Source organism: Poecilia formosa, unplaced genomic scaffold, assembly GCF_000485575.1.
Source record: "Poecilia formosa unplaced genomic scaffold, Poecilia_formosa-5.1.2 Scaffold228, whole genome shotgun sequence".
In the NCBI taxonomy this organism is placed as follows: domain Eukaryota; kingdom Metazoa; phylum Chordata; class Actinopteri; order Cyprinodontiformes; family Poeciliidae; genus Poecilia; species Poecilia formosa.
Window position 1 is genome coordinate 971,256 of NW_006800167.1, and position 24,973 is coordinate 996,228.

The 24,973-nt window shown below is 38.0% G+C and overlaps 1 protein-coding gene across 1 annotated transcript in view; it reads right to left on the reverse strand.

The window, feature by feature from the left end:
- Nucleotides 1-24,973, reverse strand: part of LOC103149466 (neurobeachin-like) — a 218,122-nt gene that overhangs the window by 152,268 nt on the left and 40,881 nt on the right. Inside the window, exons 2-11 of the mRNA XM_016679957.1 lie at nucleotides 19,073-19,304; nucleotides 16,160-16,260; nucleotides 15,936-16,031; nucleotides 15,061-15,182; nucleotides 13,315-13,441; nucleotides 11,515-11,634; nucleotides 10,304-10,450; nucleotides 4,812-5,009; nucleotides 4,488-4,621; nucleotides 2,348-2,456 (exon numbers count right to left, since the gene is read on the reverse strand). Coding sequence (XP_016535443.1) covers nucleotides 2,348-2,456; nucleotides 4,488-4,621; nucleotides 4,812-5,009; nucleotides 10,304-10,450; nucleotides 11,515-11,634; nucleotides 13,315-13,441; nucleotides 15,061-15,182; nucleotides 15,936-16,031; nucleotides 16,160-16,260; nucleotides 19,073-19,304 — 1,386 coding nt within the window. The remainder of the gene's footprint in view (nucleotides 1-2,347; nucleotides 2,457-4,487; nucleotides 4,622-4,811; nucleotides 5,010-10,303; nucleotides 10,451-11,514; nucleotides 11,635-13,314; nucleotides 13,442-15,060; nucleotides 15,183-15,935; nucleotides 16,032-16,159; nucleotides 16,261-19,072; nucleotides 19,305-24,973) is intronic.

Genomic DNA, 24,973 nt, shown 5'->3' on the forward strand with positions numbered 1-24,973 from the left:
CACGTCAAGGTTTGTAAAAGAGCCAGTTTCAGAACTCCTTAAATTTTCCATCGTACCATTTTCACAAATTAAAGTTGTTTTGAAGAGATGGCAGAGAAAATGTCAGAGTGACCAGAGTTTTCTCCAGCTGTGTGGAGCAAAGCAAAGCAGTGTCTGGCCCCCTCACCTGTTGCTGCACACTGCTAATCACCTGGCTGTAAGAAAGTTTTTCCCTTTCTTACAAGAAAGACAAATTCACCTAAAAGAATGACAAACTATTTTTCTTCTTGGACTCAAGTGTATCATACTGTGAACTCTCAGACAAACTCATACCTGGTAGAACACAAAATGTATAAATGCTTTCGGAGTAACCAATGGAGGTTTCTTGGTCACAAAAAAAAAAAAATTCCCCTCTCACCCTCCATGGGTGGTCTCTTTCATCCTCTGAGCTCGGGTCCTCTACCAGAGGCCTGGGAGCTTGAGGGTTCTGCGCAGTATCTTGGCTGTGCCTAGAACTGCACATTTCTGGACTGAGATGTCTGATGTTGTTCCTGGGNGTCATTATAACACTGGTGAGAAATTGATCTACTCAGCTAGTTTATCTCATTATTATATAATAAAACAAGAAATAAGGATATAATGGACACTTTTACAGGCAATTTTGCATGTGACAAGTGCCATTACAACTCACGCCTGGTGCTTATTGTCATTCCAGGTGGGGACTTTGTGAAAGGAGGGAAGGAAGGAAAATGAAGGCCAAAGGAGGAGGGAAGTTGTGGCATAAACAGATCATGAACAGATGGTGTGATATGTGAAAGTGTGAAACCTGGCAGCAGGAGGGAAGGGAGAAAAAACGGCAGCTCTCAGGTGCCGACTATGCCTGGCTGTTAGTTTACAGCATCTGAAGCCAGCAGGCAGGCGAGTCACTGAGTGACAAAGTGGAGTCATATCTCAGTGCTCTGAAAGAGACAGCACTCTGGGGATGCTGGCTGCTAGATCTGAATCACAAAATGGGTAAATAAAGACTGATGCAGAAAGTGGGGGACATGTTCCTCTGTTCGGTTCAAAGAAACGTACAGGACTTTGCCACAGGCAATGGAAGATTAGACTACTGACAGGGCTTTGAGAGTACAGACAAGACACTGTGCACCTTGATGGAACAAGACGCAGACAAGACACAGCGTACCTGGACAATGAGAGATAGCAAATAGGGTGCTCAGCAGGAAACTCGCAGACTGTTGGCCTACATGAAATCGCATATCGTTCAAACACTTTAATAAAAGCAAATGTGCAAAAAGAGATTTTTAAAGCTGATGTGAGACTTTTTAAATTGGAACTTGATATGAATTCAGGAGAAATAGAGGACCTCAATAAACAAGGAATGTAATGCAAAAGTTACAGTAATTCAACTCAAAAAGTGAAACCTGTATATAATTAAAAGCGCTTCACGTTTTCCAATATTTGTCCATTTCGGCTTATTTTTTAACTGTTTAAATCAAGTTTTTTTTTTTTTTTTATCTACATAAGAATCTATAATGTTTTTAATAAAAAGAGTAATAATTTTAAAATGTGTCCATAAGTATCCAAACCTTTTGCTGTTACACAGACATATAAGATACATCTTTAAAGTTTATTTCCTTTTTACTTTGTGACTTGCTTCGTAACTGCTAGCTGAAAATGAGTTCCTCAGAAGTTCTGACATTACAAAATATTTTTAATAAATGTGGACTTCGCAGTAGAGAGGAAATCCGTGGAATGGAAGCACTTGTTACTTGGTCATGGCTTCTTTTGGATGAATTGCTGCATCAATACATTTAAGATGAAGACCATCAAAATTTCTCTTGCTAATGCTTGGTTAGAAATCAAGAATTGGATCAAGATTGCAACAATTGCTTTACAATAGTTGCAATCAAGATAGTGGCTCTTTCTATAGTATGTGCACACTTTCTACCACACTTTTTCCTTCCACTTAACTTTCCAGTGCTATGTTTGGATGTGGCACCTTAAACAGACAGTTTTTTTTGTTTTATTTTCCTTGTGACACTCAAATGCTGTTTAAGAGACAACTGTCAAATCAGCAGTCTGACGCATTACTGTGTGGCTTGTCTAAAAATCTAATTGGTCTAATATTCGGATTTCATGAGGAAGATCATTTTGAATTTTAATCAGTTGTAAATCTCAATAGCCAAAATTAAAAGTAATTCAAGCCTCGAAATGTCTCTATTTGTTAAAGTCTGCACATTATACGAGTTCCACATTTAATCAATTGAATGGCTGAGATAAATTAACTTTTCATTAACATTTTAATTTAATGATATAGACCCTTAATGGGTTTGTCGGTGAAACTTTGATGAGATTGGCTCCATACCTTCTCCAGCAGGTACCCAATCACTAAAAAGCCTTTTCCTCCCAGCATCTGCTCCTGCATGGCCACAGAACTCTTCAGCAGCTCAACCAAAAAGGCTAGGAGAGTGGCACTGCAAAAAAAGAAAAAAAAAAGAAAAAAAAAGAAAAGAAAAGAAAAGGTAAAAACTCAACGGCTTTCACAAGACTTCTTAGCAGGAATTAAATCATATAGTCATACAGAAAATTTGATTGTTGTGGTAGTTCCATTTGCATTGTTGCAGTGATAAAAATAGCAAAAGGATAATAAATTAACTCTTGCAGCACGGGAAGACAGTGCAGCCAAGGGAAAACAACAAGGTCATTTTCAGAGGAGGTCAGCAATCAGCTGGGGAATCAAGCCCAGCCTTTTTATCCCTCTCAAATTCAGAAAAGAAAGTTGGGGTTTTGTATGAGTCCTCTAGGGAGCAAGGGGTGGTCTTTGAGGTGAACTCTAACAGATTGTGTGTGTGTGTGTTCATACGGGAGTGGGGGGTTCAAAGGACCAAGGCGTTGCAGTGAAGAAAATGTTTCTTTGTTGTACAGCTTTTCTGCTGAAGCCTTTTGGCTGAAAGACAGTGGTGCTCGGTGACACTTCTTAATCGGCTTTCCCGCACATCCTCCAATGGTTTCCACTCCAGCTCAACAAAAACAAGGCCACAATCACTCCTGCACAGACTCGCCCATATAGTGTGCACACAGAATGCATGCTCATCCAGTCTGATGTGCAATCTCATATGTTGGTGCATAGTCAGTTCGAAGTTCCCTTTTCTCCAGTAATTCACCTTTGCTATTACAAACAAAGCAAAGCAAAAATAGAAATGTGTGACAATCAACTTTGTGCTTCCAGGTAGTTAACAAGTAACCAGCCTTCTTCCAGTGTGGTAGAACACGGCTGACTGATGTCTTTTCACTCCTGCTTTGCATTCAGGTTGGCAACGGGAAGTATCAGAGAAAATTATTTTTAAAAGGATATTTTAAAAAAATCACTATCTGTGCATGCTGTTGGGAACAGCAAACCCTCAGGCCAAATAGGAAGTTAATTGCTGAAAAAGCTTTGAACTCCAATGCCCAGCAGGCTTTAGAGGGACTAAGTCTTAAAGCAACGACAAAGTGCCGTGTTTGGTAGGGGTGCACACTGTGAACCAAAGAGGAGCGCACGCTGGCGAGAGGAGAAGAGGGACGGAGAGCAGAGAGGAGTGGAGTCTTTGGAGGCAGAGAGCTTTGGGGATCAGGGATTTGTGCTCCTATGTGGCCACTCCTGCATCCATTCATGTCATTAAACTATTGCAGTATTAAAGCAGAGCTAAGAATCCAAGCAGCACACAAACCGCAAAGCTTTGGGAAGACAAGCTCAGGATAAGAGGAATGAGAGTAGAGATAATAATGAAAAATGGACTACAGCTTTATAAACACTATTACAGGATTCAGACTAATAAAACTTCTTTAACAGATTACTTGCTCAATTGCCTCGGTTTATAGGTACTGAGAGCAATATTTGCTGCGTGCTTTGCATTATGCGACTTCCCTTTTTCATACGTCTAAGCACAACAACTTACTGGTTAGATGTAGGAAAGGTTAGTTTTATGGTGAAAACAAAAGACTTTAATGCAACATCTTGCCAGCATGAAATCAAGAACTTCTTAAATTCCAACTGTACACTGATCAAAGATAACAGTATACGGATGATCATATTCGTATACTGGTTACCAGTTTTTGCAATCCAGTTGCAAACCAGTCAAGAAGCCCTTACTAGTCAGAATTTTAAGCTTAAATGGGGTATATTGCAATAAGTCCAACAGCTACTTAATGCTACTTTGGAGGGACATTTTTAAATATTCTTCTGACAAATCGACATGCATGAGATACTCCTAGTCCTACTTTAATCAATTTAATAATTTAGATGCAAATAAATTATTGCAACTCTTTTCCCTTGTAAAGACCCAGAAACGAGCTGTTCAGACTCAGACAGCTGCACAAACTATTCCTAAAAGAACGCTGGAGGGAAACCTGCCATCAACAGATCCAACCAGAGAGCTTTGTCACCTGCCATAGTGTCAAGTGTTTACCATCTACTGCATCAAACGAGGTTGTGCTCTGCATGGTAACACAACATATTAACCTACCAGACTGTGGTTTCCACCTGGCTGTCCTTCGACTGATGAAAGTCCAACTGAGCAAAAAGTGGAAAGAGCACCTGGATACCACCAACAGAGTGGATGGCACTGTGGATGGAGTGTGTAACTGTGGCTTTCACATCCTGTGCGGATAAAAGCAAAACAGAAACAAATACCATGTTTGGTACAATATCTGCGAATAGACAAAGTCAGAATTTAAAAAAATAAAAACAATATTCATGTTGACTGAATAAAAAAGAAAGAAAAAAAAAACATAAATGAATTCATCATCGCCTCAGGTGGTGTGTACAGATTAAGAGTAATGCATTTGACCTGAAGCATAAGGGCGTGCGGTGAGTGCACAAAGATAGAGGCGTTTTCACGAGGGGAGGACTCCAGGCAGAGCTGTGCGTCGGTGGCCTTGGCGTTGTAGGTGAAGGCGATGGAGCCTGCCACTTTACCGTCGTACAACACCTGCTTGTGATGCTCTGCTAAGTGGATATCACTCTCCGACTTGAACTTAAACGTACTCTGCAAAAGAAAAAAAAAAAAAAACTAGAGCAAATCAGGGAATTAGGAGATAAAAGGAAACACGGGACAAAATGCAAAGTTATTTTCTGCACAAAGCCCCTTATCACTTTCTCTGTGGTGGTATCTTAATTATGACTTGATGGGAAAAAAATTATTTGAGAAAGAGCTGATCAAAGCTGCGCGAAAAAGGCAACATTTTGAAAATGCAATTTCTACACTGATTAGAACTGTCTTTTTTAATTTTTATCAATCTTTATTAGTGTAATCAGCCACAAAGTGCAACACAATTTACCATTTCAGTGATGCAAACCATTCTTGGCACAATTAACTGGAAACCAGCAAAGTAGCGTAAAGAAGTTGTGTAAGGTGCAACATTTCATGACTTCCCCTTAATGTCACTATCTTCTGCCAAAAAAAAAAAAAAAAAATGTAATCTCACTTGTATATCTTCTAAAAACACATCACACCAATTAGATTAACATGTATTTTACAAAAACAAAGTACGTTTTGCTCTTTTATGTTGCTAAATATTTTATGTTGCTCTCTTTCCCTTTTTTTCTCTCTGGATCAACATCACTTGGTTTTCTGCAGCTTCTACTACAGAGAGCAATGATGAGGAGGAACACAGCCTGACCAAATGCATTAAGGTTCCTTTGAAATCTTAAATGATTGCTTACTTGTTTTAATTTAACTAGACCATTTATGCCAAGCTTTTTTCTTGAATTGTATCCAACAAAGCACTGTCACTGTGAGTTCTCGTGTGCTCACTCTGAAATGGCTACCAACTGAACGTGGGCATTTTCACTCTCCTGCTAGGACTGAATGGGTCATTTAGGGCTTAAATACGCTTGTGCAAAACAAGTAAATTAAGGGTTATCAGATATGATTGAAAACACAATCAAATAAAACCTGGCCGTGTGCAATTAAGTCCTGAATTACTGTCATTTCACAACCTGACAATTAGAGGGAATAACTACAAAAGTTAAATCAAGTCATTTGTCCTTTTTAGAGAAAAAAATAGTTTTTGCCCCATCAAACTTCCGGTTAATTTATGATGCCACTTTTAATTATCTCTACAGTGCAAGTGGGGGATTTCCCTTTTTTTTAATATTTCAGATTTGCCCATTGCCTTATTACCTTCTGCTGTCTCAAGACACTTTGATCGCCTGAGTCCAGCTAGTTAATGGTTCAATAAGAGATTTAATATAGTTAACATAACAAATTGCTTATCAATGACAGAGTAGTCGTAATTTACTCAATCAATTATTTGTTGACAGATGAGCTAAAATAATCTGTCAAAGCTGTGAGAATGGACCATGCTTAATACTTAAATCGATTCCTCTAATCAGTAGAGCTGAATTATTAATGAATGCGAGAAATGTTTTCCATCTTTCTCAGAATTATGGGCAGCAAGCATGTGGTGATCAGAGAGAGATAGAGCTCTGCGGCGAGGAAACAACCATATGGTCCCAGAAGATTTGTAAAAAAAATAAAAAGCTTCTCAGAGCATCGCGCACCTGCCTAAAATGCATCAAAATCTGTCATTTTCAGCTGAAGTAAAAACATAAAGAGGACTGCTGGCTGAGACTGTTAGTACTTCAATAGGGGTCCATGTTCCCAGGATTCTAACCACCGGTGGTACTTTGATTTGGCATGAACTATACAAATAAAACACAAAAACTAATGACCTGTCATGTCGAGCTAATAAGAAGAAACACCTATGCGTATTTTGGGAGCACCCTGTATAAGAGAGAAAACTTAACCAAGAACAACTGCGGTGACTAGTTATTACCTCTGAAGTCGGAGCGTGGACCTGAAAACCCAATTTAAGCATGCCCGAGAGTCAAATCTGAAAACCAGCGGGAGATTCTGATGGGCATGTTCAGAGATTAACTAAATTCTTTGCATTTTATACATCCTAAATGAATCTGCTATTCAACAATGGTTGGACAGTTCTATGCATTCGTATGATTTAATGAAACATGAATCGAGAGAAATGCAAATAACCGTTTGATACTGCAGGTGTGCTCAGTGTCAAGTTAATTAGTCTTGGGAAGAAAAGCTAACTAAGTTACTAGCAAAATAATTTTAAATTATTCATTTGCTATTTGTACCATTTCAAACAAAGTTCTTGCTCATTTAATGTGTATTAATGTGAAACATCTACTTGCATGAACGGAGCAATGGGTGCCATCACCCAGCACTACATCCCTGCACATATTTCTCCAGTAAAGAACATCAGAAACAGTAAGGATGAACTACAACTTCTGCTACACCGCTTCTTACTTTGTTCGTAAAAAAAAAAAAAAAAACATACATATACATATTCTCCTCATTTGCTATGATCAAGTCCACACAGCAGTTATTATGCATCTCATCATGTAGTCTCTAACATCCTTGGGTAGTTTTTTACTCATGGAGCCCAAGTGACCAAAAATAACAAGCTCCAGCGCTTCCACTTCTGTGCGGGCAGTGCCGCAGTGTGAAAATAAAGATCGCATGGGTTTTGACTATAAAACCTTGTGCCATGACAGCATCATTCCACAGGCCAGCCAGTCATATAAAAGAATTAGGGCACAGTTCTCCCTTTTGCTCCAAGAGCAAAAGGCCATCCCTGAGCAAGGGCGAGCACTGAAAAGGTTCAGAACCTCGAGTGTTTTCTGTGGTCTGAGTATAACAAGAACTGTTAAAAAATATATGCTTTCACTACTGCAATGTATATTCAAAAAGACATTACCAGTCCCAGTGTAGGTGGCTTAATGAACTCCCTAATTAGGAATAAAACAATACAATTACTCCCATACCAGCAAAAAACTAGGTCAATACTTGCAGATGTAAAGTGTTTTAGGCTCTTTAGATGCAAGTAGATTCAGCCTCCCACAGAACCATTAGAGACACATCAGATCAGAATCATAATCACTTAACAGTAAAGCAAATTGAACTGTAAACATAGAAACTAAAGCAAAAATAAGCAAGATTCAGCTTCCAGAACAGGAACTCCTGCAAAGGATAATAAACCTGGTCAATCAGATTCATTTAAAGATTTCTTTTTTTTTTTTTTCTGTATAGATTATTCTTTGTTTTTAACTTCTGGTGTCATGGCTGTTCTGTATCTGCACTAGGGTTATAGATTACACCTTCTGATCCGTAGCCTACATTGACGTTGCATTTCATTTTCCTGAAAGGAGAAACACAGCTGTGCAAGTCGGTCTCTTCTACGGCACTTTGTGGTGCATTCTGCAGAGCAGCGCTGGCACAAATTCAGAGGGCTAATCTGCCTATTGTAGCCCACGTATGGCAACAGAGATAGAGGGTAAGGATAGAAATAACCAAGTGCATCATTTGAAAACATGCAAAGTCATGGCTTAATTGCTTTGACGAGTCCAATCAGTGATTAATACTTAGTGTGCAGTAAATCTGCCAGTGGAAACTTATGACGGATTGAGAACTTAAAAGTAAAGATGTCTTTTAAAGTGTTGATATTTATTTTTATCGTACCATGTAGATCAGCAGCGTCAAACTCTTTGGGGTATAAAAATACATTCTAAGAAAACTGCAGCAACATATCGTGAAGAATATTTTTAAGCACGCTTCTGTCAATTTTAGTACACATATTCTCAACATTTTCTCTTTAAATCGTCAGTACATTTCTAAAGATGTTCTACATCCTTGGAACAAATGCAAAGACACAGCCGTAAATATGCTCATAATGAAATGCACAGAAGTCTTCCAGGTCAAAATCAAGTCTAGCAAGCGGAATTTTAAAGAGAACTTGTAGATTATTTTGCAGACAGCTTTTTTGAGCTTCATGGCCACAAATCATAGAATGCAAGAAAATGTTGATCCGCTGAAGCAATAATCTATATGTTCAGAAAAGCTCGAGAAGTTACAGTTGCATTCAAAGCACTGTACAAGCAAGAGAAAGCATGTCAAAGATCAAACACAGATGAGGTAAGCAGAGATTAAAAAAAAAGAAAATACTCCCACATCAGTGTAGAGGTTTCTTTCCAAAGACTGAGCCAAACTGTGGATGTACAGCAATAAATGCGTGCTGTAATCTCCTGCATTAACGCATATCCCTGCAGCTCTTAATTAAAACAGGAAGGATTCCTGACAGCTGGACAACTTCCTAATTATAGCAACCCACTAGGCTAGATTTATTATATTCTCCATTACTTATCAGAGCTCCATCACTTACAGGTAATTTTCTTTATGGACCCCGGTCATCACTTCAGAATTTTGAACAATTGCCTCATTTTCTCCCAAGTAATAGTGCGTAGTTCAAACACTGCTTGGTTTTACATTATTTGGCTGAAAGTCATATTTAAAAATAAAGAAATAAATAAATTTAAAAAAAACTATATATCTCTGAAACTAGATTTCACCAACTCAACTCTTAATAGACAACATTTTGAGGAACCTCCTGACTTGTTCCATCAAAGGATTCACATTTAAGTCATCTGTGCAAACGTTGTATTGATTTAACAAATAAATGTAACATTTTAACATTAACATTACAATACAAAAGGAAAATGTAGTGCAGGTTTCTTCATTCAGGAAGCAGTTTTAAATAGACTAGGAAAAAAGGGACGATCCCATTAATGAAAGGAAGGCCTACATACCTATAATCCATTTTTAAAGTTATGATGAAGTATAGAACATTGTTTTTGCTAAAGAGTCTATTTTTGCTTTAGTAACAAAACAGACATTTCAGCGTCAAAACAATCCCCTCTGATATAAACTGTGTGAGACATTATGTGTTTGGAGGCGGTTTTGCAGTGCCTTTTATTGACTTTTTATAACAGGGTGCAAGTATTGAGTTTAAAGAAGCTCAATTCTCCAAATATCAGGGGTAAAAATGAGAGTGTAAAGAGAAGAAGTAAACTGAACAATCTTGGCAGACATTTAAAAACAAATAAAACAACGTTGAATTACACCTCATATTAAACGAGCTAAAACTGTCACAGTGTGAAAAAAATTATTTGCAGCTCCTTTTACGGCAAGTCAAAGTTTCTCTATTCACATTCATGATTTGATGCTTTTTAGGCAGCATTGCTGCAGCTGATATAAGTTGGCTCAGGACTGAGTCGCTTTACCGAGTTCCTGCAGCTTTCCCTCAGCGTGCCGCGCTATTATTTCCAAGGAATAGGTAATTTATGCAGCCATTTATCTGGCAGGAAAAGCAGGACATAAGGCAAGGAACTACGGGGCAGCGCTTCTCATTGATTACACAAATGGATGGATGATTCAGACTGCTTATATGTAATCTAATTTAGTCACCCACAAGCACATACCTTATAGCCTGGTCCAAGCTGATGAATTGCAAAAATCTGTGCCGGATTGAGAGCTTCACTGAATACGTAGACAGCTCCTAGCTGCCCACAGAACACTCTGTTTGCATCGGCTGTTTCTGAAGACCCGAGGAAGCACTTATCATAGCTCTGAAAGAAGGGAATGTAAAGGAAAGGGCAGTTAGGAACATTTTCAAATGGATTATTACATAAAGAGAAAAAATGTAGCAATTTAGTCTGTAAATTAGAAAAATGCACCTTCAGAACAGACAGAATCACAGGGGGGAAAAGAGAAAACAGCAGCCACATTAATGATCACAGCGAAGTGCAAAATATGTGGACTATTTTACAATTAGGATTTATGTCCATACAATAGCCAATTTCCTTAGTTTCTTCTTAAAATGTGTAAGCAGCAAAGCTTACAACATTCCATCAAAATGAAACCACCGAAACTAGTTTTTTTTTTTCCTTTCTGTAGAAATAAATGAAAGGTAACACAAATGATACTTAGAAACAAGTACAAAGACTGCATTTAAAAAGTAGAAGTGCAAAACATGTAGAAAAACGGGTGATCCAAATTAGTCCAGATGTCAAAAAGCTCTTCATGAATCAGGATATTCAGAAGTCAACTTCAGATTTGTGAACTATACAAATCCTTATGGCATAAACAGTAAAATGTCTAGAAAAGTATAAAACAATTAGAAAGGAAAATCCTGAATTTAGCCCTCCATTTCTTGGTTTAAATAGCTTTATTCTCTGTTACCAGCACATTAAAAATATCGTGCTGCACAGAATAATTATGACTCATTGATTTTTTCCACTCAAATGAAAAATATCTTCACCGCAAAACAACAGAGATCTGCAATAAGCGGAGCAGAATATTTCCTGAACTGAAAAGTGTGAAAGCATACAGATAGTCTAAAACGCACATTAAGAAAAAAAACCACTTCATTCCTTCTTTTGCAAAAAAGCAATACAATTTTAAACCAGTCTTGTGTAACTGTAGGTTCTTTGGGCCTTCATGTTTAAAAATCTATCTTCAACATGAAAATCTACCTAATTGCATAATAACTGGATGGAAAGTAGACCATGTCATCTTGCTAAGGGACTGAAAATGAGCCTTTCATAATGAGAATGACTGGAAACGCAAAGCGTCAATGTGTATGTCCCTGTCAACCATGCATTAAAATGTGCTACAAGTAAAGATCACTTACATCATTTGTGTTGACGTGCCACGCCATGTCGCCATAAGAAACGAGCTGTCCGTTTACGTAGCATCGGATTTCACTGTTCCTCCAGCGGCTGTAGATGTGAACTATGCTGATCATATACCACTGGAGGTGAAGAGTGAGTCAGATAGAAAGGATATGAGCTCCAGAGGTGTTCATTTTCAAAAACCACATCAACCGTTCTCATTTTTCCTTTGCACAATTGAAATAATACAGTGGAGAAGGGTGCTTAGACTCCATCTTTAGGAAAGAAACTACCGGGTGACTCTGACTTCTTTAGGCTTAAGCCATTATTTTTAGCTTTGTATAGAGCTCTACAGTATTTTAAATTGCTGTCATCGGGGACATGTCACCATGTAGAATATTACAATTACAAAAGACTGCTTGGATGTTTGTTAATGCTCTGAATGCAAATGGCCAGTTGAATGGACTTTCACTGACATCACGACACAAACATGCTGAAGATTTCAGATGAATTTTAAGTGGCGAGAAATTTGTGCTGAAGGAAAAGCAAGAGGAAAAGTGAGAACAATGTGGATTAATCACACATTTCAATTTTGAAAATTGTAATTGCAATGTTGCCTTCTTCCCCACATACCACGCAGCTCTAATAAAAAAGAAAAAAAAAAGAAAAACAGAAAAACATAAATAATCTGGATGCTCAGAATGTGAATATGCATTTGTTCTGAAAAAAACAATAAAGATAAAATAAATATATGAACTTCACAATTTAGGTGTGAATGAAAATGAAATTCAGTAGATATTGATTTTGAAAAAATGTATTTTAATACTTGGGGACTGTTTGCTTCTTCACTCTAAAATACTTTATTTGGACTACTTCCTAAGGAAACCTAAATTGTACTTACTTACTGCATTAGAAGTGAATAGATGGCAAAACCATGCAACTCTTTTGTGAACCAGAGTCAATTATTTATTGGCTCGACTGAAGAAAGGAGCCGTCGACCCATAGAGGTAACATTGTGTTAAAGAAGATTCATGGCTGAGCAGAAAAGTGAAGGCTGTCTGGACATCATTTAGAAACGCACTTATTCACTAATGTCTGAACCCAAAAATCAATTAAAAAGTTAATTAATGCACTTTATCTCTGAACAGCTTCAACAATACAATACCTACACTGTGACTCCTGGAATGAGACAAATTGCTTTCCTCGAGTGTTATGCGAAGCCTCTAATTGTTTCACATGTGTCAGGTGAGTTTTTCTGCTCCACAGGGAGAGCTACACCACCGAAACACACCACAATAAATTAGGTTTGGTTCTCTAATCCACATTTGCACGTGTAAGACTCCTGAGTTTTAAACAACTCAGGTGACAATTAAACCGGTACTAATTAAAAAAAAAAAAAAAAAAAGAGAGATTTAGGATAAGTGATAATAAATGTAGCAAAAACTGCTGGGTTAAAACAACCAACAAAAATATGCTTAAAATGCTGGGGAGGTTTTTCTTTCTTTTTTACCTATTTAAAATTTTAATTAAAGTCCCCAAATTCTTTCCCCAAAGAAATGAGAAGATTCCAGAAACGGATTAAAGAAATAAAGCATAAATTAAAAAAATGCTATTGTTACATGGGTTGAAAGGCTTAAATTTCAATAACTCTGGTACCGCTTTTTAGTTGAAAACAGTGTTTATTATTCTCTAAAGAATAAATGCGCCCAAATTAAAGGTTGGATTCTTTTTTAAATTTTTCACTGTGAAACTATGCTACTGCAATGAAGAACGTATTAATTTCAAAGTTACTACTCAAATAAGCATCGAAACAAACCTACCTTCCTGGGCTGGAAGTCAAACTTCACACAGTGCTGGAAGCCTTTCCCTTTAGACTTCAGCGATGTGACAATCAAACAATTCCCGACAAAATGTGCAGAATAGCCAATGCCTTTGCTGGTCCGAAAGCTGCAAGAAAACATTTCAAAACTTATTTTATGCTCAAAAAGAATCTTAAGCCAATTTAGACCATCTGAAATCTAAGAGGAAGCTTAGACAAAATTATGTAAGTTACACCTTTAGTCATTCACTGTGTTCTTTTTTTGGCAAAATGTACATTATAGTGCACAGTTACGTTTTGAGACTTAGACTGTTGTCTATTTGAAATCAAGCATACACCAAACAATAACTGAAATCTGGTATTAGAACCGTTTTTAAAGGGAAGAATTTATAAGAATTTCTGAGGGCTTTTTGAGGTTTTCTGCTAAAATCATATTTGAATTATTTTTAAATGTGACAGCGTGTCACTTCCAGGAGGTAAGTCTTGCATGCATCTGAATTATGTGATGATAATTATGGTTGTAGTAATATTTTGCCTCATCTTTTCAATCAAACATCACCAGATTATTTGACTGGAAGTGCAAACTGCATATAAAAACAAACAGTGCACAGGCCACTCTATGCAGATGCAAACAGATTCCTTTTGCACATCTTTTATTCTGCTGCCACGTGCTAAATTTACTTTTACAGTCTTAAGGCCTACAGCTGTTACACTCGACTCAAACACTCATTGTAACGATCAAGAAACAAAGAGACCCATCCTCAAAGGGATGCAACCACAGCTGTGTTTCGTACATAAAGACATATGGATCTCCGCACCTTTCTATCACAGAGCTCGGAAACTCTGTTGGAGAAGCTCGGTCCGCCTCTAAAGATGCAATTATTTTTTTTGGTTATTTACAAGCCTGCTGCTGAGCTGCGAGGCACTCAGAGCAATGCATAAACAGGATTAGCTTGGCAGATCTAACTCTTTTGTGACCGTCAGTGTAGAATAGGAGGCACATATGAAAACCTTTGCTAGTGCAATGCTCCATGTCTTCTTCCCTTTTTGATTTGCCACATCAGAGAAACAGAGATCTACTAAGACGAAGAGTTTATTTCGGTAAAACACTTAGATCCCCAAATGCCGACGACAGCCAAGAGGTGATAAAGACCGAAGTGACTATTATCTCTGCCTAATCAGTCTTCCCTGTCAGGGAGTTGAATCTTTCCACCTTTTCTGTCCACTCTGATTCTTTTACTCGCCATCATAAATTACACTCTTTGACTTTAATGAAAGGCTCTTCTACAAACAAAGAGAAGGAGCCAGACAGTGCAGCGATTTTGGATCATTGATTTTTACAATAATTACCTAAATCTTCAGCAGAAGCCGGTATGCGAGCGCTTTGTGGCAATTATTCACATCTAAATGATTACCTCCGCAGTGTCTTTAAGCCCTCAGTAATCCAGCTGCAGTACTACATTTCCACATCAGAATTTGTGGCATTATCTGGGGAAAAACAAGGCCGTTTTCCTAAAGACATTATAAAGACGTTGTACATGTGCGTGTGACAAATAACGTCGAAAACTATTTTAACCTTGGATACGATATTCAGTCATAAACTGGTTAGACAATCAGTGTTAGTCACAAAGCATCAGACATAATAAGGCGTTGTCAATAAAGCTGCTGTTCGCTTCATAAGCCTCTGCAACAGCAAAACTATTAAGGTGAAATAAAAAAGCACAAGTGTGTGTTGGTGTGCTCTTACCAGTAGAGATATGGTTTGTCCTTGTCTACATTGATATTATTCAAAGGATCCATTCTGAACCAAGTGTTGAATGTAAACCCGCTCTGATAAGGCCACTTAGCAATGGGAGGTAAAGCAATTGCCTAGAAGAAACATGATAAAAAACGTCATGAAGTAGCCAGGAAAGCTATTTAAAGTCCTTTGGTGTTCCTCCATACCAAGCTATTCAGAATATATATTTTGCAACAGTAGCACTCTAGAATGACTTGGGTAAATATAAATAAGCCTCTGCAGGAGAAAATACAAATGTACTGAGGCGCTTTACAATAAAACGAACTGTCAAATGTCAAATCCAGGTGTAAAAAAAAAAAAAAATGGTATAATGGTAAAAAAAACATTGTTCAAGTAATAATTTGTTTTTCAGGAAATAACTTCTTAATTTGAAAAATACACACTGACTTCACCAGAACTATAGAGATAATTTAATCAAATCATCCAGATGTTTAATGCAATTCAAATTCAATTGCAAAACATTAATCCCAGAGGGAAATTATATGGATGAATACTGCAACCAAGTTTTAGTCTGTTAAAATAACTGCAGCACTGAAGCTTGACTAAATAACATTGCCGCTAATCTTTAAGATTTTCAGGAGTGTTTTCAGGAGTTTTAATCTATTTATTTTTTTAGGTCAAACAGAAACGCAAAAAGCAAAAGAAATAAAATAGCTACAAGTCAACGTTCTCACAGTTTAACTGATAGTTCCACTGCTGCCATACTTAGCTTCTTATCATTGAGGCACAATAATATTTCTCCACACCCTACGTTGCTAAAATACTCTTAAGAAACATTTTTCAAAAGACAACATGCAATGAAGTTATATAACGATGATGCTTACTGCTGCGCTGCGGCCAGGAAAGTTGAAGAAGATGTCCGGGCCATGTCTCTGCGGCATCTGATTTAACACCGACAGCATTTTGATTGCGTGCTTTGGCTGTACGCGTGTCAAAAGAGAGAATTACAACTTTTATTGTAACAGATTATACCCGGCGACAGGAAATTTAACTGACCCCGACAAAACAAGACGGATTCATCAAGCCCTTCAGTTGTCGTGTCACTTACCCAAAGGCCACCTTCTCCTCGGAGCATGCTGAAGAGCAACTTCAGTTCCTTCACTGTGATGCTGTAGCTGGCCAATACACCCAGCATATCCACCAGTAAGTCTTGCAAAAGACAATGCAAGCAGACACACAAACAAAAGGAAAAATAGTCAAAAATGCAGTTGAATTTTAAAGATACAACTAATCCCCGTTGGAGAGGAGATCCTCAAGGGGACGTGCTGATGCTGCTTATCCTGAGACATGGCTCCCCTTTAATTTGCTGTTGGACTTTGTTGGTGAAATTAAATTACATAAAACACAAAACCTATCAGCAAAAATCACACACAGTGCCTGTATCAATGTGATAAACTCCCTAATTAAAAGTTAAAGTAACATAGCAGAGGAAGTCTAGTTTTATTTCAGATCTTAAACACATTTCAGCTAACACAAAAGAAGCAATTTCCATTCATTTCACAGAGGATCAAGAAAGAATTCACAGCTCTTCCCTCTTTCCACATTTTTTGATACGTTACAGTCTTATTCCCATTTGTATTAAATTAGTCTCTTCTACTCACAAATACCCCATTATGACGAGGTGGACAATTTGGGGGGGGGAGAATTTTTGCAAATTTATTATAAAAATAAAACCAATAAATCACCTGCTGCTCCACATTTGGCAGCAACTACTGCATCAAGCCTTTTTGAATATGATGCCGCAAGTTTGGCATGTATATTTTTGCAGTACTTCTCCAGCCCCATAAAGTTGGTTGGGAGACGTCTGTGCAGCATTTTCAGATCTCTCCAGAGATGTTCAATAAGATTCAAGTCTGGACTCTTGGCTTGGTCGCTCCAGGACATTTACAGAGTGGTTCTGAACCCGCTCCAGTGAGATCTTGGCCATGGACTTTGGGTCATTTTTCTGCTGAACTGTCGCCTCATCCTGAGGTCAGGATTGGTCTGGAGCAGCTTTTTATCCTGCACATAGCAGCGTTCATCTTTCCCTTTATCCTGATTAGTCTGCCAGTTCCTGCTGCTGCATGACATCACATCACCATGATGCCATGTTTCACCTCAGGGATGGTATTGACCTGGTGATGAGCCGTGTCTGGTTTCTTCCAAACATGACGCCTGGAATTCAAACCAGAGAGATCTTGGTCACTAAAGCCCTTCTCCCCCGCTGATCCATTTGAACGGCTGGCCTGGTCTAGGAAGAGTCTACATGCTTCCAAACGTTATTTATTTACCAATGATGGAGGCCACTGACCTCACTGGGACATTTGAAGCAGCAGAAATATTTCTACCTCAAGACAGTCTCTCAGGTCGCCAGACAATTCCTTTGATTTCATGCTTGGTGAATGACCTCTGACCTGAACTGTCAATTGTATATAGACAGGTGTGTGTGTGTGTCCTTTCAAATTGAGTCCAATCAACTAAATTTAAAACAGGTGGACTCGATTTAGCCAGTAGAAACATCTCAAAGATGACCATTGGAAACAACTCAATTCTGAGATTCATTGCAAAGGGCTCTGGAGGTAAATGACTGAGTCCACTGAGGGCAGGAGCCAGGGAGGGTCAATAAAAAGACACACAAAAAGCCTTTCATGCGAGTAAAATTTTAGTTTTTCCAAGATCATGAAAACTTACTCCATAAATCCAAGCTTTATTTTTGCATTGTCAAGAAAAGCAAACCTTATCTGCCTGTCATGAAGTTTGTGAATGAATACATTATTTGTGCAAACGCTAACACAGCCCTATCCTGACTGACTTGTCATGTTTGCATGTGTCCAATTGTTCTATTTTTCTTAAAAATCAACAGCCACCTTGATCATTCATACCCATCAAGGGACCAGATGTCATAAAGTAGCAGCTCTCACAGGCTTGTTTTTATTTTGACAACAAGCTGAAACTCCTACATGAACGAAGCACCGAATGAGAGAGTAATTTGAAATTGGTAATTCTGACAGCATTAGCATGTCTTTTGAAAATCTAAACCATATTTTGCCATCATCCTTGCTGAAAATGTGCTCTCATTCAGGCTAAAAAGAACAGTTATTTTCATCACAACTGAAATGTTGTATGTCTTCCTCTTTTAGCAATCCCAGAGTACAAATAAGGTGAATCTTTGCCGATAAGGAGACGCACACCAAATTGTGTATCTGAGACTAATTCCTCAGAAAAGTAATTGGAGATGACTGTTTTAACATGAACAGATCAGTGGCAGCTGCAAAAGACGGGCAGCGGAACTTGTTACTGTTTAATTTAGCCAAATCAGATTTTCCTATCAATGTTCTGAGGATGCTGGCAGAGCTGTGAATAAATAAGTCAGCTTTGTTAGGATTTGGACTTGCAGCCCAGAAGTCTTGTATTTCCTCAGTTCAACAAGACGAGGATAGTTTCTCAAATAAGGATCTAAATTTAAGTGGCATCCTGTCAGTGGTATTCAATGCTCTCACTCGTTTTAACGCAGTGGATAAGTGCTGAAGAACCTGTCCTCCAAGAACCACTCTGATCCCTAATTGATGTCTAAAATGAAGTAAGTGATTAAGATACTGATTAAAAATAAATTATGTAAATTGAACCAAAAAAGTTCCTCCAGTAACACATTTTCCTAGTTCACCTTTATTTCACTGCTTCAATTTCTCAGCCTGCTGTATTCTTTTACATATTTACTTTATTGTAATTTCAGGAAAACATCAGACCAAATCTTCCTCATTCCTGAACAATGAACAACAATGTAGGTGGAAATCAGATTTTCCATCAAATTCTATGCGGCCACATTATTTCCATTTTGAAAAAAAAAAGATCGATTTGCAAATGACTGAGTGAAGAGAGCTTAACTCGTATAGTAACCAGGCATTAAAATGACAATCAGCTCAAAATTTACATTTAAAACAGCACAGCTCAAATTATATGTCTACTCATATCATCATCATACCTGCAATCATGTCATCCACTGAGCTCATTTTGAGCAGCACCTGTTGGATGAGCCCCACTTCAGTGCTCGTCTGCAGATTTCGAACACTTTTTCGAAGAATGGCAGTGAACATGCTCCAGATCTCAGCCTGGCAGGTGACATCGCAGTGTTCCAGCAGCTCCACCATGCAGCCGATGCTCTCAGCGTCCTGAATAATGAAGTTTGTCTCCAGGTCAAACTCTCCCCCCACCAACTACAAGAGAGTGAAACAGAAAATGTCCCAGTAGAAAGCATTTTTATTATAGAAGCCACAAGCAGGTTTTTGATTTATATTCCGTCACGCTTATGTAATGCTCGGCATGAATGCAACTTGAATTGTAATGAACTTAAGATATATTTTTGTTTGATCCAGCTATAAGCCATCTTGACCTGGATCTTCCTAACGGAATACAATTAACTAATAGCATACTTCTGCCTTGCATGTTTCAGATCACTGCTCTGATGGTAAATAGCTCTCAACAGATGCAAGTGAGGTTTATCTTCCTACACACTGATTATAATGAGAATTTAAGCATCCATGACAATAAAACTGTCTGGTTTTTAATGAAAAGGCGGGAAATAGACACATTATTGCTTCCCCACCACCACGACCACCACCACCAATTTAAATTACAAATGAAAATCACTTTAAAGAAAGTAGAAAACAACAATCAATAGTGCTCTTCTTCAAGACCAAAAAGCATGAAATTAGCTCTCTAAAGAAGTGCACTGTGTACATGAAAGCATACCGAAAACAACTCGCTGGTGGGCATCAAAGCAAAGAGGCAGCAAATGGCCCTGGAACCACTGCACCCACTGCACATTACTGTGACTGACAGGTAATAGTAAGGTGAAAGCAAAGAGCAGAGAGAAATACTCAGAGGAGACTAGTCCACTGCAGGAAAAGCTGTGCTTCGCCTCAACTTTGTCATGAGATCTTGATGTTGATGCCATAGAGTGGAGATAGTCAAGCACTTAGTTTCGTTCATCGTCTCTTCTGCTCCTAAATCTGCAGCTGCTGTTATTACAAGTCATCTTTCAATTTCTCAATGTCATTTAGTAGGACTGTTTGCCATGAAGCTCAATCTACTTCTGATGCCGTGTATGCAGATAATTGCAGTATCAAAAATTTTAATGACAAATACTTTAAATAAACAGATTTATCTTTTCTAAAATCTTCAAAAGAAAGCTAAAATACATGCAATTCTTGACACACCATTGGTTTCCATTTGCAAAGCAGCCAATGTGGGAGCATCATTTATTTTCCAGATGATACACAGCTCTACATTACAATGTCACCAGGTAGATACAAACCCATTCAGGGATTTACCAGATGTATGGAGCAAATCAGTGCATGGATTTGTAACTTTCTTCAGCTGAATCAGAACAAAACTAAAATTATTACTTTTGGACCAAAAGAGGAATGATCAAGAGCCAGCACACAGCATCAGCTTTTGCTGGTCAGACCTCAAATCTGGGTGTAGTGATGAACTTGAGCTGAATCTTCAGAGAAGTATAAAGACAATTATAAAGTCGGCCTTCTCTCGCCTAAAGAACATTTCCAGAATCAAAGCACTAATGTGCCAACGCCACCTTCAGAAACTCGTTCATGTGTTTGTCTTTAGTCGAATTGATTACTGCAACAGTCTCCACAGATCTTCCAAAAAAGGTGAATCTGACAGCTGCAGCTGATCCAGAACTCTCCTGCTTCAGATGTTACAAAATCTAGGAAAATGGAGCACATCACCCCATTTCTAAAGTTCTTACACAGGCTCTAAATACTTTTCTTAGATAATAAATTGTTGAATGTCTTGTCACCAAAATGCGCTCAGGATCTTTTATCCACCTTAAAAGTGGCCATGTGTGCATTTGAGTCTCTTTGACATTGAGGCTACAGCACGCCACCACTGATTTCACCACTGGGTTTGCTTTGTTAAAATTGCAGTTTTCTTCTAAAAGAATGTTAGTGTGAGAAAATAAACTATTTTGAGCAATTAATTAAATTACATATGTGCATTCTGCATCTCTATCATTTCATATTTCCAATTATCTCTACAATCAGTGGAACTCCGTATTGATTAATAACTACGCCTTCGAGCATCTTCACAACATTTTCAGAAAAAAAAAAAGCTTCTGTGGAACATTTGTAGCTCCGCATGTGCAGGCCTTGAGTTGGATCCATTTACATCGGCTTTTAAATTGCATTGTTTGAAGCACATAGTGACTCAATGCTACAGAAGGCTTTCTGTAAAGCAGCATTGTGGTGGTCTAATTGGAGGTGAAAGTATGCAGCATACAAAAGTATTAATACAAAGAAAAGCTTGCCTCATAGTGTACTCTCTGCATTGATTGAACATCGAGGCATGAATCAAGCTTTAGAGGTATTCTAATAGGGTTTTATTTTTCTTGTGTTTGTGTTCATTGTTCATTAAACTAAAGGTGCTCTGCTGCACGAAATACTGCGGGATTCATTTTACTGTTACAAGCACATTTAATTTGTAATCAATGTTTCATTTTTTCCATTTTTTTGGGGCCTTAAGTGAATTTTTTTCTTTTTTTGCTAAGAAAATGTCATAAAATGTCCGTCTTGATCTGATGGGTTTCAAAAAGAGTCCTACTGCGTTTTAAAATCAGAGGTGATACTAGTAAGTTGCTAGGCAGCCTTTCTGCATGGTTTTTTGAATATGATCGGGAAAACATGGAGTCACAAGTGATAAACAATGCTGTATTAAGTTGTAAAGTCAAGTCAAGAATAAAAAAAAGGCATATTTGAACTGGATAATGAATTTATAAAAAGTTTCCTCAAATTTGTTACAACTGCTCTATGAATTGTTAAGAAAAGATGCATGTAATTCATGACTGGGCATAAGCTGAAAAATTCATAGATGACATTTTCCTCTACCCTGACCTGGCTGTGACCAGCTTTTCGCAAACGCAATAATTTAATCTTCTTCAGATCAGTGAATGCATCATACTTACATGTTAAAGGGGTGTACAAACCCCAACACGATTTAGCATGTTATTTTCAGTACCAGCGAGGAGTCTAAAAATGAAGTCTGAGAAAGATACAAAACAGGTACAGTAAGCCATTTAAAAGGAAAACGGTATACCCTACAGATGCATGCAAGCAGTTCATTCAGGCTGCCATGACAGAGGTAGATTTGGGAACGTGCTTTGCCAAATCTTACATCACCAAGTGCAACACAAAGCATCAGTGGTATAAAGCATGCCGCTGCTGGATTCTATAGCAGTGGAGAGGTGTTCTTATCCACTTCTGGGTTTTTATCAGACTCTGGGTCTGGCAGTTGTCAGGACAACAGCTCTTTTCCTACTCCATTGTGTCAAGTGCAACAGTGGACAAAGGAGAATTATGATGTGGAGCCATTTTCTTTTCTTTCAGGACAGGAGGAAAACTAACTAATGATTGGCCCCATAGTTTCAGGGAAAGATGCTCTTAAACAGGACTTATTATGCAAAATTCATTTTGCATATTCTTGTATTTTCACATGGGCCTCTACTTCTAGAAACAATACAAATGCTTAAAAAAAACAAAACATCCATTTACTGGAAATAATATTTTTTGGTGTCTGGAAAACTAGCCTCCACAAAAATCTCCCCATTATTAAGTCACCATCAGTGGGCACCACCTCCTTACCCTAGTGACCTCAACCAAGCGCAGCCTGTCACAGTTTTACCACTGAATGCACTGTGCAATGGCTGCTAGAATAAGCAAGTGTTTTGTTATTGACGTTTTCAGAAACCACTGATATTAAAACATGATAAAACATTTCCCAGTATTTACAAAAAGGCTAAAGAAAACCTCTGAAAAGCTTCACACTATTAAAATGCTACAAAAAGTTTTGCTTATGCTAAAAAGACAATTTACTTAACGGCTCCCTCTAAGTGTCAGAAACAAAACTTTTATAGCTTCTTAATAGACAAGCTTCTTTCTATCTCCATGGCACCAAAGTGGCATAATGTTCCATCAGAGCACTTATACACCAGAATACAGCCTTAAATGTGATTTTCATATTTTTCAGATGAACAAAGGCTTTGAGGTATGAAACTCTCTCTCTCTCTTAAAGATCAAGTTTTCACTTTGGGTTTTAAGAAAGCAGATATCCATCTTCATGGGTAGCTAAGGTAAAAAGAATCCTTCACTGAAACATATTTAAATTTTGTCAGAGCCCATTATTCATCTCAGTCAATACCATTTTACTAGAGCAAGGTTATTAAGTCTCAATTAAGTTTGTTTATTCCCCCCAAGAAAGAGCACAATTATGTGTTATTGCCATGGGATAGTGAATTAAGAGCAGTCAAAAATCCCCCAACAATCAACCGCTTCTGATTAAGCCAGGGCTGAAGTCCTGCCGTTGGCATGGCGACCAGCCCCATAAACTGGACTTTTGTTTTCAAGACGAGGGCTACAGTGGCATCTAAATTTAATGAGAATGAATATGTTATATTCTATTTACAATTCTGAATATGTTGTATAAACATTAGAAAAAGGAAAAAACAAATCTCAATAGGAGGAAAACTCTTTGGGAAGATGTCTATTTAAACTCAAAGTGTCTGATTCATGTGATCCGCTAAACAGAAGCAGAAAATGTGCTGCACTTATGAGGGTAAAAGTCAATTACAGCTAATTCTACAACACGGCCATATAGAGTCTTACATAATGAATGCCTAGCAACTGGTTCAGAGACCTTTTAAAGACCAACATGATATTACAGTTTGATGCTAGAGACTAAAATACAGTGCCATTTTCTGTGTTTTGTTACATTACAATCTATTTCTTAAACATCTTAATTGTACATAATGCATCGGGACAATATATCTTAAGCTGGCGAAGTAAAACAAAACAAAACAAACAACAACAACAACAAAAAAAACCATTTCAATAAAAAACTGAAAATTGGAATGTGTATATACTATATATAAAGAGCCTCCTTGCTATGAAGCTTCTAAAAAACATCTGAAGCAAGTTAATACCGTTTGAACTCACATGCTTAGTAAAATTACGTCCACCAGCCAGATCTGTCATCATGTACACAACTTCTCTGGTTAGTGGTGGTGTTGCAGACTCTATGAGCTTCCAAATACCACCACGAAGACTGAGGGGACCTCCAGACAAAGTTGTTCAAAACTGCAAATCAGCATTTGGTTAGAAAAAAAATAAAAAATTGATGATCCACTGGAGCAAATAGAAATAACATGATACCACTACAAACCCGGCTAGAGAAGACTGTGCACCAAAACTCTCTGACAGCAAAATTAATCAGAGATGCAAAGCACAGGCCAAAGCTAACCCTGCAGGAGCTACAGAGTTCTCAAGCAGACCAAAATATCTGTCCAAACAACCGCAATAAGCTGTAGATTTAATAGAGCTGGGCTTTATGAAAAAAATAACAAGGAAGGCTCATTTGGAGTTTGCCAAAGGAATGTGAAACATTCCCCAAATATGGAGGAAGGTGCTTTGGTTGGTCAATGAGACCAACATTGACTTTTAACTTTTTGATTCTGGGCAAGATTTAGTGGTATATGTCTGTCCCAAACCAATCCATCTCACCCAAGAAAACCATCACCACAGTGAAACATGGCAGTGGCAGGATCATGCTATGGAGATGTTTTTCTGCAGCAGGGACTGGGAAACTGGTCCAAGTAGAGGGGGAGAGGGATGGTGCTGAGTTACGGATATCATTGAGCAAAACCTGCTTCAGTGATTTGAAGCTCTCCAACAGGACAATGACCCACAGCATACTGCTGAAGCAATACCTGAGTGTTTTAAGGGGCCATGTGTAAGTGTATCTGAATGGCAAATCAAAGCCCAAACCTCAATCCAATTGAAAATTTGTGGTTGGACTTGAAAAATGCTGTTCACCA